This window comes from Taeniopygia guttata, chromosome 1 (assembly GCF_048771995.1).
Source record: "Taeniopygia guttata chromosome 1, bTaeGut7.mat, whole genome shotgun sequence".
Taxonomy (NCBI): domain Eukaryota; kingdom Metazoa; phylum Chordata; class Aves; order Passeriformes; family Estrildidae; genus Taeniopygia; species Taeniopygia guttata.
Genome location: NC_133024.1, coordinates 115,501,409 through 115,515,862, shown reverse-complemented (window position 1 = coordinate 115,515,862; position 14,454 = coordinate 115,501,409). Strand labels below are relative to the sequence as shown.

Genomic DNA, 14,454 nt, shown 5'->3' with positions numbered 1-14,454 from the left:
CATCCCAGGCTGAGAGCAGAGCTGGTTTTCTTCTGGGAACCAGCTGGGAATAAGCTGTCAGGTGTTGCTGGGCTTGCCCTGGGGAAAGGAGATCTCCCTTTGACTCTGCAAACACAAAGAGAGCTGGAGGAATTGTCCCTGCTCAGCACATGGAGATGAACATTTCCCCTGCCAGCCTGTGTCCCAGAGAGCTCCCTGAGCAGGCACTCCCCGAGCCCCTGAATCTCCCAGCCAGGCTGCTGCCCCCAAGGCAGACAGCAGGGCATTTTCAAGCATGCTGAGAATCAACTCTTTCTTATAAAATCGAATGGAGCACCAGGGTGAGCCCAAGGCTGGGACTGTCTGGGCTGTGCTTGCCTTTGGTTCTTGCCAGCTCTCACAGGGTCCAGGACTGCTCAGAGCTGCTGCAGGCCTGGCCAGGCTCACCCTGCCATCCCCACAGGCACTTTGGGGGCTGTGTCTGCCTCACTGGGACCTCGTGTCACTGACGGTGCTGTGGACCAGTGGCCCTGCTGCAAACAGCCTTTGGGCCAGCCCAGCACAGCAGACTGCCTTCAGATTTATCCATGGCTCAATAATCTTCAAATTTAGAAGCCCTTGGAATTGTTTCTCTGGGAGTTTAAGCCGATGTTTTTAGCTTATGTCAGCTGGTGAGCTCCCTGGGGCACTGAGGCAGCTGCTGGAGAGGCTCTGGGTGCCCAGAGAGGCTGTGGCTGCCCTGGCAGTGCCCAGGGCCAGGCTGGAGCAGCCTGGGACACTGGAATGTGTCCCTGCCCATGGCAGGGGTGGCACTGGATGGGCTTTAAGGTGCCTCCCGACCCAGACTGGGATTCCATGATTCCATGCAAAGCACCGTGAAGGATTCTCTTGGCAGGAGGGGATGTTCCCCAGCAGGGACACAGCCCTGGAGCCCGCAGCGGGCCGGCAGCTCCACCTGTGCTCGGAGCTGAGGTGATGCTTGTCCCTGCACAGACAGAGGGGGGAAAGGGCCTCTCTCCCCCTTGGACAGCTTCCAAACCCACTATCTCCCCTCGCGCAGCCCTGCTCCCTCCCCAGCCCCAGGCAGTGAACGTGGACTGAGATTAGGCCGAGGCGTGTATATAAATCCCTGGGGCAGCCTCAGGAGCCACATCCTCTGCACCATTCAGGGAAGCTTGGGAACACCTCTGCCAGCACCATGGTGAACTGGACAGCCGAGGAGAAGCAGCTCGTCACCACCCTCTGGGGCAGGGTCAACGTGGACGAGTGCGGCGCCGAGGCCCTGGCCAGGTGGGTGCAGCCCCAGCCCGGGGGCACCTGCGGGGAACCACTCCAGCCACGGGAGCGCTGACCTGACTCTGTCTGTCCGTCTGTCTGTCTGTCCCCAGGCTGCTGGTCGTCTACCCCTGGACCCAGAGGTTCTTCGTCTCCTTCGGGAACATGTCCAGCCCCACCGCCGTCCTGGGCAACCCCATGGTCCGTGCCCATGGCAAGAAGGTGCTCACCTCCTTCGGGGAAGCCGTCAGGAACATGGACAGCGTCAAGAAATGCTTTGCTCAGCTGAGCAAACTCCACTGCGAAAAGCTGCACGTGGACCCCGAGAACTTCAGGGTGAGCCACGCTCAGCTCCAGCCTGGGCCGGGCAGAGGGGCTGGGCTCTGGAGGGGCTTCAGGGGTCTCAGAGGGGTCTGCCAGTCACTGAGACCTCGAGAGAAACCCTGGGGCTGCCTGAGAGCCCGTGGAGGGAAAGGACAGTCACGTTTGGGGGAACAGAGAGGAGTTATGGGGCTGGGATCTGTGAGGGGAGGCAGCCAGGCAGGCGAGGTGAGCGGGCAGAAATGCACAGACCATGTGTCCTGGTCAGCAGAAACACCCTGGAGCAGCCAGAAGGGAAGAGCTGACCCGGGCTTTGGAGGGAAGGGCTGAGCTGGGCTGTGAGGGAGTGCTGAAACCAGAAGGGAAAAAAGCACAGCCACTGTGGCAGGAGGGCTCTGGGCCCAGGGGCAGGCAGGGCGGGAGGGATGGGAAGGGAAGGGAAGGGGCAAAGTCAGTAGAGGCCGAGGGAGGACAGTGCAGAGCAGGCACAGGAAGGTGCTGGGGGGGATCCAGCACACCCAGGGGTCCCGGGGCGTGCCAGACCCTGAGCTGTGCCGGGAGCCCGGTGCCTGGGGCCAGCACAGATCTGCTCCTTGCTGTGCTCTGAACTCCCAGAGGGGACAGTGGGGAAGGCTGGGCGGGCTGCAGGGGCAGCACCAGCTGACAGCTTCTGCTTCTCCCTGCCAGCTCCTGGGTGACGTCCTGGTCGTCGTCCTGGCCTCCCACTTCGGCAAGGAATTCACTCCCGCCTGCCAGGCTGCCTGGCAGAAGCTGGTCCGTGTGGTGGCCCACGCGCTGGCCCACGAGTACCACTGAGCCCCCTGGGAGCCTGCCTGCCTGGAGACACTGCTGGGGAATCTCCTCGGGTCCTGCTGGGCTCCAGTCACACAATAAACCAGCTGCTCCAGCCACCAGGACATGTCTGGTTCTTTGTGGGAACGGGAGGGGAGGGACAGGGGGCTGGGGGAGCAAATGCTGATAAACGTGGGATAAAATGAGCCACGATCTCCTTCATGCAAGTGAAACTTGTCCAAGATGGAGATCCCAGGGCAGTGTTCAGGACTAAACCCAAATAAACACCACAAAAAACAAACAGGAACACCCTGGCAGTTTTTGGAGACATCAGGTGACATTGCTTGGTTTAATGTTTGAAGACTTTCACAGAGTGAGTGGAGAAGAACTGTGCAAAAATGTGCACTGAGAGAAGTGACAGGGAGATTGGGGCTATGGCTTGTGTCTTTCCTGCATGTGGGGCTTTGTTGGCTTGTGGTTTTATTTAAAGCCATTATCATTCTTAGATTAGCAAAGGTAGACTGTAACAGACACAGCCCTCAAGACTCAGTTGGATGGGACTTGGAAAAAATCTGGAACAGCGGAAGGTGTCTGTGCCCGTGGCAGGGGATGGGACTGGATGAGATTTCAGGTCCCTTGCAGCCCAGACCAGTCTGGGGTTCTGTGATCCATCAAACACCCCAGTGCTGCTTGCAGAGGGAACAGTGCCACCCCAGCCTGGCCAGGCTCCTTGGCCGAGCCCCTCCTGCAGTGAGCAAAACAAACACAAATGCTTTGCTCCAAGGTAATCCAGACCCCAGCAGGGCATCCCCGTGCCCCATGAGCTCCGTCCCAGTCCCCTGCACCCCACTCCCACCTTCAGCACGGCACAGGGGCAGAAGGACAGCCCCAGGAGACCCAGCTGCCTCTCCCCCTTCTCAGGACACCACTGATCCTCCAGCTTGCGGCTTTTGGGGGTCACTTGCGGCTGTCCCCGTCCCTCCCCGGCCCCCTGGGACCCCTCTGGCTAGCTGTCCCCTCAGGGGACCGGGGTTTGCCGCGGTCCCGCTGCACTGGGTCACCAGGCAGCGGCTGGGTTAGCACGGCCTGAGCGGCTGCGGCGCCTCGATCGCTGCAAGGAGTCGAGATAAAGAGACGAAGAGAGGTCAGTTGTGTGCTGTCCAGAGAGATTGTATTGCCTGAACAGTTGCAGGGACAAAAGACCCTGGGCTACTGCCCAGATACAGTTTTATACAGCAAAATTAAGAGATAAGGTCTAAACAATAGAGACAGTGTCCAGCATGGGCCCATCAGAACCTCCCCATGGGTCAGGTCCAATGGGAACTGCTCAGGGGTGAGGAGAAGGGGGTTTACAGAAAGGTGCTGAAGTGAAACTTTCCCGAAACAATGGGGCATACATAAATGTATCTTTTCCTCATACCTAAATGTATCTTTTCCTCAGTTTCCAATTCCCAAGGCCTTTCTAAATCCCTTCCTCCACACTACCGCGGCAGCGCGATAGCAACACCAGCTGCTGAGCCCCTGTCAGGCTGCACATCTGTGCAGATGTTTTTTCTTCATGGAAAGGGGGCTCAGGCCCTGGCAGGGGCTGCCCAGGGAGCTTTGGAGTGCCCATCCCTGCAGGTGTCCCCTGGAGGTGGCACTGAGTGCTCTGGGCTGGGGACAAGGTGGGCATGGGCCCAGCTGGGACTTCCTGGGCTGGGAGGGCTTTTCCAGCCCCAGGGATTTGGGAATTCTGTGGGATCCCAGTAATTCCAGCATCCCCACCTCTCCTCATGCCCTGTGAGCCAACAGGGAGCTGGTTTCCCTGGGTTACAACGTCTCCTTTTCAGCCCTGCCTGAGCTTTGCCAAGAGGTTCTTTGAGACGGGAGCTCCCTCTTGGCTGCGAGGCCTTGCCGTGGTTTTAGCCGTGTCATCCTGAAGTTAATCCAACTCCTAAAGAGCCGATGGGAAGCAAAGGGGGACTCCAAAGCCTGATGCCAGGTCCTGCAGGGAGAGGAGGAGGAGAAGCTGGTTCATTCAGAGGGAGATGCCGGGAGCCCCGAGGCTGCCTCTCCTGCCTCAGGGGCTGGCACCAGCCAAGGGCAGCAGGCCTGGCACCTTCCCCGGGAGCACGGAGCCGTGCGGGACCTCGCCTGGAGATAAGGGCACCTCAGCAGGGCTGGAAATCAGGACGGGGAGGGCAGCTGGCCAGCGGAGCCCACGCCGGAGCTGGGCACCTTGCCCCGGGCCCCACCCTGCAGCAGGGTCCCCTCCCGAGGCTCTGAGCCCCCGGGCGCAGCCAATGGAGGGGTGTCCCGGCCAGAGGAGGGGCTCGCGCAGGCCATAAAAGCGGGGCCGGGCAGCGGCTCCCCAGCGTGCGATCCTTCGGGAGCAGAGCCCAGCGTTCCTCCGTGCCGACACGCAGCCCTCCTGCCGACACCATGGTGCAGTGGACAGCTGAGGAGAAGCAGCTCATCACCGGCCTCTGGGGCAAGGTCAACGTGGCCGAGTGTGGCGGCGAGGCCCTGGCCAGGTGGGTGCAGCTCCAGAACCCGCCCGGCCGCCTGCGGGGAACCACTCCAGTCACAGAACGCTGACCTGACTCTGTCTGTCTGTCTGTCTGTCTGTCTGTCCCCAGGCTGCTGATCGTCTACCCCTGGACCCAGAGGTTCTTCGCCTCCTTCGGGAACCTGTCCAGCCCCACCGCCGTCCTGGGCAACCCCAAGGTGCAGGCCCATGGCAAGAAGGTGCTCACCTCCTTCGGGGAAGCCGTCAAGAACCTGGACAGCATCAAGAACACCTTTTCCCAGCTGTCCGAGCTGCACTGTGACAAGCTGCACGTGGACCCCGAGAACTTCAGGGTGAGTCCTGCCCTGAGCTGCCCTCCCCAGTGCAGGGTGTCCCCGAGCCTGGTCCCCACCGGGAGAGGGATTTGCCCAGCCCGGGCAGCGCGGGAGGAAGAGGGGCTGGGTTGGCATGAGGCAGAGGTGCAGGGGACAGAGAGGGAAGGGACCCGTGCAGCCTGGGGAGGGGGCACCGCACGGGCTGAGAGGTGACAGTGGCCGTGGGCAGCGGGCAGGGGAGGACGTGGTTCCACTGAGGGAACGGAGAGCAGTTGTTGAGCAGGAAGAGGCCGGAGCCAAGGGGAAGAGAAGGAGCAAGAGCAAAGTTTGGCACAGAGGAGAAGAGAGAGATGAGTGAGGAGCCAGAGGTGGCAGCTGGAATGCTAAAAGTAAAAGAGGATCTACAGAGAGACAACTTTGGCTGAGTGTCTCAGTGGGGAATTAACCCCACCCTTTGGCCCTGGGCTGGGGCTGGCAGAAGTGCCCCTGTGTCAGCATGAGCTCCTTGTTTGTGCTCTGCGGGGCCAAGCACCGGCTCCTGCTGTGCTGCGAGCTCGGCTGGGTCTTCTTCTGGAGACAAACTCCAAAACAAAGCCAGAAGGGACAAAGAAAAACTTACTCCAAAAATCTCTGGAGAATTTTTGCTTACTCTTCCCACATAGCAGCAGAACCTGAACCTTTAGAGAGCGAGCAGAGACCAAGTCTAAGGTGCATCTTAGAAAGGACCTGGGGGAGGTTTCTAAGACTGTAGATGTCCTGGAGGCTTCCCTGGGTGCAGCACGAGTGGGGCTGGACGGGACATCGCTAACCCGAGGCTGCTCCTGTCCCCACAGCTCCTGGGTGACATCCTGGTCGTCGTCCTGGCCGCCCACTTCGGCAAGGACTTCACTCCCGACTGCCAGGCCGCCTGGCAGAAGCTGGTGCGCGTGGTTGCCCACGCCCTGGCCCGCAAGTACCACTGAGGAGCCGCAGGAGCGCCCGGCAGCGCCCGCACCCGCTGCCGTCCGAGCCCACCGCTTCTAACAGCAAATAAAGCTCATCCTGTGAAGCCTGCCCGTGTCTGTGTGTCCTGAGGGCGTGGAGGGCTTGGGGGCACGGCTGGCTGACCCCCTGCCTTTGTTATGGGGGGCTGCGTGGGCTGTGTGGGATTTGCCTCTGGAAGTTGTGCTTTCCTCCCCGGGGTCATGCCAGGGGCTTTGCACGGAGAAACTACTCAGAATTTTACTGCAAAACCTGCATGTCTCTCCTAGACAAGGGAAATTGAGAGCATTCATATGTTTGGGGGGGAGGATAAACAAATTGAAGACTTTAATCTACCCTGGCTCATCCCTGGTGTAAAACCTACCCAAAATCAGCTGAGTCACACGGGCCCAGCAGCCAGCTGGGTGGGGGCAGGTTTTAGATAAACATTTTGCTATCAAGGCCTGAGCAGACTTTGTTTATTCACATCCCTCCCACCCTGCGCCGCCCACTCTGCGGTGATGGGGGGGCAATTCTGCCAAAAAGCAGCGACTTAATTTCCTGGACGGGAGTTTTGGGTGGGTCTCGGTGTCTGCAGAGCAGGACTCGTTCGGGTAGGGTTTGTTCTTGGCATGGGAAGCACGAACGGAGCGTGACAAGGCAAAAGCGATGCTTGGCTGAAAGGATGTGCCACTTCTAAGGGAAAATATTGGGTAAAGCTATTCAAACCAGGATTTCTGGCACCTGGGTTGTGCCCTGTTCTGTCTCTGCCTCACCCACATCTCTGGGCACTCCCTCTCTGCCCCTGCCCCACAGGAATGTGTTAGAAGCCCCCGTGACCCATAAATGCCCTTTCTCAGTCACGACACCCAAAGAAAGAGGCATTTTGTTCCTGCTGGCAAGGTACACGCTGAGCAGGAGAGGAGATGACTCCCAGCAAGTCCCACAGGGTTTTTCTCCCTGCAGGGAGACTGGGCAGGCACAGAGTCACCAAACCCCCAAATATTTCACGACTTTTCATAGGCTTCATGACAGATAGGAGCAGTTTCCCATGAGGGTGATTGTTCACGGGCAGACACGAGTGAGCTGTGTGGATGAGCAGGTCTGCTCCTGCCAGCGCCGTGTCTGGGGCTGGGAAGGACAACAGAGCCGGACAGGGGCTGGGACAAGGGAAGGACAGGACCCAGGGAAGGCTCCCGCTGACAGAGGGCAGGGCTGGCCCAGGGGATAAAACCCGGATAAAACCCGGCCCAGGCTCGGGCTCAGCTCAGCCCCGTGCCCTCCTGCAGCCCAGCAGAGCCGCCACCATGGTGCACTGGTCAGCCGAGGAGAAGCAGCTCATCGCCAGCGTCTGGGGCAGGGTCAGCGTGGAGGAATGCGGCGCCGAGGCCCTGGCCAGGTGGGTGCAGCCCCAGCCCTGCCCGGGCACCTGCGGGCAGAGCGCGGCGCTCAGGAGCTCTCGCTGCCTCTGTCTCTCCCCAGGCTGCTGATCGTCTACCCCTGGACCCAGAGGTTCTTCTCGGACTTTGGGAACCTGTCCAGCCCCACGGCCATCGTCGGCAACCCCAAGGTGCGTGCCCACGGCAAGAAGGTGCTCACCTCCTTTGGGGTGAGCACCTTCTTGATGGCTTCATCAAGAACCTGGACAACCTCAAGGGCACCTACTCCAAGCTGTCGGAGCTGCACGTGGACCCTGAGAACTTCAGGGCGAGCTGTGTTTGCAGTGCCAGCCCTCCCCTGGCTGCCTGGGCACAGCCAGACCTGGCTCTTGCTCTGCCCAGGGACATTTGCTTGGGCTGCTGGGGAGGAATCCCTGTGTAGCACCCAGGAGAGGTTTGTACAAAGGTCTTTGCCACCGTGTCTGTGAGTTTCTCCCTCAAAAGTCCATTTTTAGTGGCAGCACAGCACAGGGGAGGGCAGGCATGGAGAGATGGTTACCTGGAGGAGCAGCCCCAGGGGAAGCTGCAGCCTGGGCTGGAGCACTCGGAGCTGGGGGAGGCTCAGCAGAGCATTTCAGAACATCCAAGCTCCCACTGCAAGATAGGCAGAACCAGGAGCAGAGTCCTGCTTTGCCCAGCATGGGGCATGGCACATACCCTCCTCCTCCAACACTTTTAATTAAAAAAGGATCATTCTCTTCATTTATGTCTAAAGAGAAAAAGAAAAAAAACAGTGGTTTTCAAGGCGGATCTCAGGCCAAATCCAAACACTTTAGCATCCCAAAAATGGAAAACCAGTCTGAGTTTCTTTCTTTCTAGTTTTTTTATTATTATTTTGAAGAATGAAACAAATATTGTTTTCCCAAAACCCAGAGCTGTCTGTGGGAAGACTGAGGATTCTGCTGAGGCAGGGAGCAGGGAGTGAGGCATGCCCGTAACCAGGGCTGAGGAGGAAGAGGAGGAGGAGGAGGAGTGTGCAGGGTGTGAGAGCCCTTCCAGAAGGGCAATCCTGCCTCAGGGAGAAGTCAGGGGAGTAAACCTGTGGGCTGCAAGTGGTGTGTGGGGGGACAGGAAGGAGAGGGACTGGGGAGGGGGAAAATCTGCAGCAGAAAAAGCAGGGAGACATGAAAGAGAAGCTGTTTGGAGCCCAAGGCCACAGGAGGGTGGTGAAGGGCTTCCAGTGCCAGCAGAGCCTTGGTGACAGCAGGATGGCAGCTCAGCCCCAGCCAGGACAGCCCGAGCTGCCAGCGCTGCTCCAGCTGACCAGCAGCTCCCAGCAGCACTGACCCACCCATCCCTCTCTCCTCAGCTCCCTGGGGACATCCTCGTCATCGTCCTCACCCCACCTGGGCAGGGATTTCACCCCTGTGTGCCAGTCTGCCTGGCAGAGGCTTGTGGGTGTGGTGGCCACGCTCTGGCCCACGGGGAGCCCCTGACCCCAGTAAACCCTCCAAGAAACTCTCCAAGAAACCCCCAAGAAAGCCCCCATTAAACCCCCCAATATACCCCCCAAGAAACCCCCAAGAAACCCCCAAGAACCCCCAAGAAACCCGTCCATCAGCTCCCCTGCAGTGTCCATGTGTCCGTGCTGGGCAGGGAGGGGCTGGGCTGGCGTGGGAACCGGTGCCACCCACCAGTGACCCCCGGGCTGGGGCTGGGGCAGCCCAGGACCCCCCAACCCTGTGGGGCTGGGACAGCCCGGGGTTCCCCAGCTCTGCAGGGCCCAGAAGATGCTGCGGAGGGACTGGGGACAGGGATGGAGGGGCAGGAGCCAGGGAATGGCTCCCAGTGCCAGAGGGCAGGGCTGGGTGGGAGATTGGGAATTGGGAATTGTTCCCTGGCAGGGTGGGCAGGGCTGGGTGGGAGATTGGGAATTGTTCCCTGGCAGGGTGGGCAGGGCTGGGATGGAATTCCCAGATTCCCCTGGATCCCTGGCAGTGCCCAAGGCCAGGTTGGACACTGGGGCTGGAGCAGCCTGGGGCAGTGGGAGGTGTCCCTGCCATGGCAGGGGTGGCACTGGGTGGGATTTGGGGTCCCTCCCAGCCCAAACCAGTCTGGCATTTTCGTGGTGGGCTCCAGGAGGTGCCATCTCCCAGTGGCTGATCACAGATCACAACTGTGTTTTCTACAATTTAACACTTTGCCAATGCCTTTTCCTACCCATGTTGCCAAAGACAATCCTCCTCTCCTGAATTCTGCTGCCATTACTCTGCAGTTGCTGTGGACGGTCCCTTCCTTTCCATCCCAGGCAGCACCATGTGCAGCTCATTCATCAGAGTTTTGTCATGCTGTGGGAGAACAGTCCATCATCCTGCTGGGGTGAACTTCCCACCATTCCAGAGCTGCATTCAGAGGGACTGAGGAGTTTTCCATCTTTTCTAAATCAGACCTGAACCAAATCTGTGCTGATTGCAATTCCCAGCATCTTTTAAAGAATTCTTATTCAAATGTTAGTCAGGAGCAGGTGAACCAGGGGACTATCAGATGTAATTATTTTTATCTTGGCCTTATCCCCACACTTATCAAAATTGCTGGAGCAGAGAAAGTCCCCAGTTCACTTCTTAGCACCAGCCAGAAATACTCTTTCAGCAGCTCTGTGCTGCCCCTGCCGGGGTTATTTCTCATGTATTTTTAGGCACGATTTTACACCTCTGAAGGGAATTCTGTCAGGAGTGGCAGCGTCACGGAGCATTTCAGGAGCCCGAGCTGGTGGGGTCGGGTTGCAGTCACAACATCAGCTGCCCCTGGGACGTGTGTGCTGCAGGGAGGGGGACTGGCACTGTACTTGCTCCGATGTTTAAAAGATGCTCCATCGCTTTTGAGAGGTAAATAAAGATGTTGTTTTCTCCAGGAACGGAGTGGAAATTCCCGACTTGCCCAAAGAATCTCTGCTCCTGCAGGGACTGTTTCAGTTTTTGTCACGCCTCAGAGATGTTTGGACAGAAAATCTCTTTGCCTGTGGCACAAAGGGTCCTTGCAGATTTCCCAGGATGGCCAAAGCAGCGGGTGAGGCTGCAGGGGGACATGCCCTCCTCTCTCTTTCCCGAGCCCCCGGTGCCGGGGCTGGCCGGGAGCAGCATCACAGCTTTTCCCTCCCTCGCTGCCACATCTGATGTCATGGCAACTGCGGCAGAGCCCCTCAAAAACAGCGTCTGGATCTTAAAGGATTTCTGATCCCTTGGGGACTTTGCAGGAAGGAAGGTTGGAAACCCCAGAGGGACTTGTCAGAGCGGATCCGCCTCATCTTTCCCCTGTTCCACCCCCTTGCCTCCTCCCCGCTCTGTCAGTGCCCTGCCAGCCCCAAATCTCTGCAGCAGAGACCCAGACACGAGCAGGAATCGCATTTCGGAGCTGCTGCTGGGCTTCTCTTTTCTCCCGGGTCCCGCCTGGCTGGGGTGAATGCGGGAGTCCCGCTGCACACAGTGACCTCAGGGACCTGCTGCTGTTGGGGTTCGCTGGCAGCGGGTTCGTGCCATCTCCCGGTGGTGCTCACCCACCTGCTTGTGTTTGTGGGGTGCTGCAGAGGGTGAGGATGCCGTGCACGTCGGAGCTTGCACACTCAGATTCAAATATTACATCTGTGTTTCCGTGCTGAAGGCCATTAGAGCACGCTGGAAAGCTGTCTGCTAATTTAACTTATCAAGCTAATTATTGGGCTGCTGAAGTGAGGAGCGGAGGTGCAGATGTCTGCAGCTTTGTCTGAGCCGTGGGGCAGCTGAAAACACACCAATTCCATTTCTCAGGGCATGCTGATGGGCTCAGTCCTCAGCTAAACAATGCCAAGTTCTCTGTTTACACAGACAGATTGAGTGCGATTCCTTGGATGCTGGGGGCTGGAAAATCTGAACTTCTCCCACACCAGCCCCCCGAAAAGAGCAGCGGGGCAGTCAGGAACTCATTAGTGTCAGCTGGAGGGGCATTTTACAGCCTGCTTTGAATGTTTTCTGACAGCCCCACAGGCACGGCTCTGCGTTCCAGGCTCCAGCCCTTGAAGCATCTCTGTCGTGATATGTTTGTATATTTGTATATTTGTATATTTGTATTCCACAGAGCCCAGCGTTCCCCCGAGGGCTGGGCTGGGGGCCCTGGGCTGCCAGCGCTGTGCCGAGATTTGGGCACCTGCTGCCTCATTTTCCTCCCAGCTGTGGCTGCGAGAACAGCATTCCTGATAAGAATGGTCGTTGCTGTGCATTTTCCTAATAAATACCGGCTGAAATGCCTGGCAGCGGGAGCAGCCAGGCTTACAGCAGCAGCTGGGATGGCGAATGAGCTCGGAAATGAAGGGGAACAGAAGGTTCTGGATTTGCCAGTGCCTTAGACCCTAAGAGTGACCCGTGCCCTCGGGGCCGGCGTGGGTGGCAGGTAAGTTCTGGGAGCGCAGGGTGCCAGTGCTGCAGGGACACAGAGCGGGGGACAGCTGCAGCCCTCCCCTCCCCTTCCCTCCGCAGGGGCTGAGGGAGCCAGCAGAGCTGCGGCTGGGCCAGGAGGGGCAGCGGGATCGGGGGGCTGGGGGGGACCTTCAAGCCCCCCTCGTCCCACCCAGCCACAGGCAGGGCCATGGCCTGGACTTGGGGCAGAGTGGCTCCAGCTGGAGGGCCCCCCCACCGTGGTGTCCAAATCCCACACCCAAATGCCCCCGAGGAATCCTCTGTAGGGGAATGGGGCACTCTGCGGGGGCTGCACTCTGTGTTTTGCTCTGCGTTGTCACCAGGGAGTGCATGGAGGACACCAGGGCAGGCTCTGGGCTGTAACAGCCGCCCTCTGTGCTTCTACAGGGGTGTTAAAGCCTCAGTTCCACACAGAACATGTGCCTCCTCCTGCTGCAACAAGCTCAGTGCAGCCCCGACGCCCCAGAGCCCCCCAGACCTGGTGACAGCACTGGGACCACCGGTCCCACACAGGCTCAGAGAAGGGAGCTTGAAGACCACTCTTGCCTCTCACTATTCTCCTTGGGTGCTGGTGGGTGTGTGCAACACATCTGTTGATGTGGGAAATCTCGTGGAGATTTCTCAAACCTGGTGCTCCACCCCAAGACCTTGGAAGGGTCTCAGCCTGTTCCTCGTTTTCCCAGGGCAGCCTCTTTGACCAAGCAGCAGATCCCACAGGAGATCCCATAGCAGGTCCCATAGCAGATCCCACAGGAGGTCCCACAGCAGATCCCATAGCAGATCCCATAGCAGATCCCACAGCACATCCCACAGTGGGTCCCACAGCAGGTCCCACAGCAGGTCCCACAAGAGGTCCTGCTCATCGTGCACAAGAATTCACCAAACTTTAAAAGAGCAGTCAGGACACACAGCAAAGCTTTGTGGCCCTGAGACGATGGGGGTCTGGAGTTGTTGCTTGGCTGAGACACAAGAGGGAATTTTACCTTTGTGCTCAGCTCCTGGCCAGGAGAATGACAACTCCTGAAAGCCAGAACGCTGGTGGAGCTGCAGGAGCCCATGTGTGCTGATGGATGGTGAGTGATGGGGGCTCCTTGCTGTGCTGGGGCTCAGGAGCTTTCACTCGACTGGCAGAGTGACCCTGCACTGACTGTGCTGCTCCAGGGAGCAACGGGGCTGGAGAGCAGCACCCTGGCTGAAGGCAGGGGAAAGCAGGGAGCATCCCAGAGCCACCCCAGGGAGCATCCCAGAGCCACCCCAGGGAGCATCCCAGAGCCACCCCAGGGAGCATCCCAGAGCCACCCCAGGGTGGATCCCACAGACACCCCGGGGTGGATCCCACAGACACCCCGGGGTGGATCCCAGAGACACCCCAGGGAGCATCCCAGAGACACCCCAGGGAGCATCCCAGAGACAGCCCAGGGAGCATCCCAGAGACAGCCCAGGGAGCATCCCAGAGACAGCCCAGGGAGCATCCCAGAGCCACCCCAGGGAGCATCCCAGAGACACCCCTGGATGCATCCCAGAGCCACCCCGGGGAGCATCCCAGAGCCACCCCAGGGAGCATCCCAGAGACACCCCTGGATGCATCCCAGAGACACCCCGGGGTGGATCCCAGAGACACCCCAGGGAGCATCCCCCAGACACCCCACCCCTAGAATGGGAGCTGGGATCTGGGAGCTGGCTGCTCCCTGCTCTGGCCTCCCTGGGCCCAGAGGAGGAGCCCTGTGCACGCACCAGGAGCTGGCTGGGACATCGCCTGGAGATCTCCCTCACCCGGAGATCTGAGTGTGGATTCGGTGCCTTATGGGGGAGATTCCTGGATCCCTTCTGCGTGAGTGCTGCAAAGCACATCTTCTCTGCTGGCAGGGAGCCTCATCCTCACTTTAGATCTATTCTTGTCGCTATTATTATTATGATTATTATTATTATCTTAAATCATTTGCACCTCTGTTTTCCTTCTTTCTGTGAAAAAGCCCCATGATGATCTTTCCCTTCCCTAAAACTCCCCTTGGCAGCCGCAGAGCCGGGGGGAAGTGCCTCTTGCCAGGCAGCTTTGCCTCCCAGAGCTGAGCACAGCTGAGAGCCCGGGCAGGGCAGCCAGGCTTTGCCAAGCACCCAGCAGCTCGTGGGTGCCAAAAAGCAGCACTGGGAACATCTGCCAGCCCAGGGGTGGCAGAGTTTGGACTTGGCTATGCCTGTATGTACAAACTGGAGTGCTGTTTTCCAGCAGGAATGAAATCTGCAATAACCACATCACCCTCTCCTGGAGGGGAGAGCTCTGGCAGCTCCCTGTGCTGCCCAGGAACCACTTCTGCATGCTGGGAAGAGATTTCATTCATGCCTACCCACCTGGCCAGGCTGGAAAACGGGCAAGGGTTGTCCTTCCTTAGGGGTTTCTGGCCCCGAGGTGGGTGCAGGTCCTGCTCTGCAGGAAGCAGAGTCTCAGGTGGCTGCCAGGATCACACCGTGGCACA

At 59.0% G+C, this 14,454-nt stretch overlaps 2 protein-coding genes and 1 pseudogene across 2 annotated transcripts; all 3 read left to right on the top strand.

Annotated features, from left to right (window-relative positions):
* The first annotated feature begins 1,098 nt into the window (after window positions 1–1,098).
* On the top strand, window positions 1,099–2,488 carry HBE1 (hemoglobin, epsilon 1). The gene is given in 3 exon segments (NM_001245112.2): window positions 1,099–1,269; window positions 1,368–1,590; window positions 2,263–2,488. Coding segments are annotated over 3 exon segments (444 nt in total). The 5' UTR covers window positions 1,099–1,177; the 3' UTR covers window positions 2,392–2,488.
* Window positions 2,489–4,722: 2,234 nt separating this feature from the next.
* On the top strand, window positions 4,723–6,245 carry LOC100190585 (beta-globin-like; the record flags this gene model as incomplete). The annotated part of the gene is given in 3 exon segments (NM_001245467.1): window positions 4,723–4,883; window positions 4,989–5,211; window positions 6,027–6,245. Coding segments are annotated over 3 exon segments (444 nt in total).
* A 1,150-nt stretch (window positions 6,246–7,395) lies between these two features.
* Window positions 7,396–10,457, top strand: LOC100220722 (hemoglobin subunit rho-like; annotated as a pseudogene).
* The last annotated feature ends 3,997 nt before the right edge of the window (window positions 10,458–14,454 follow it).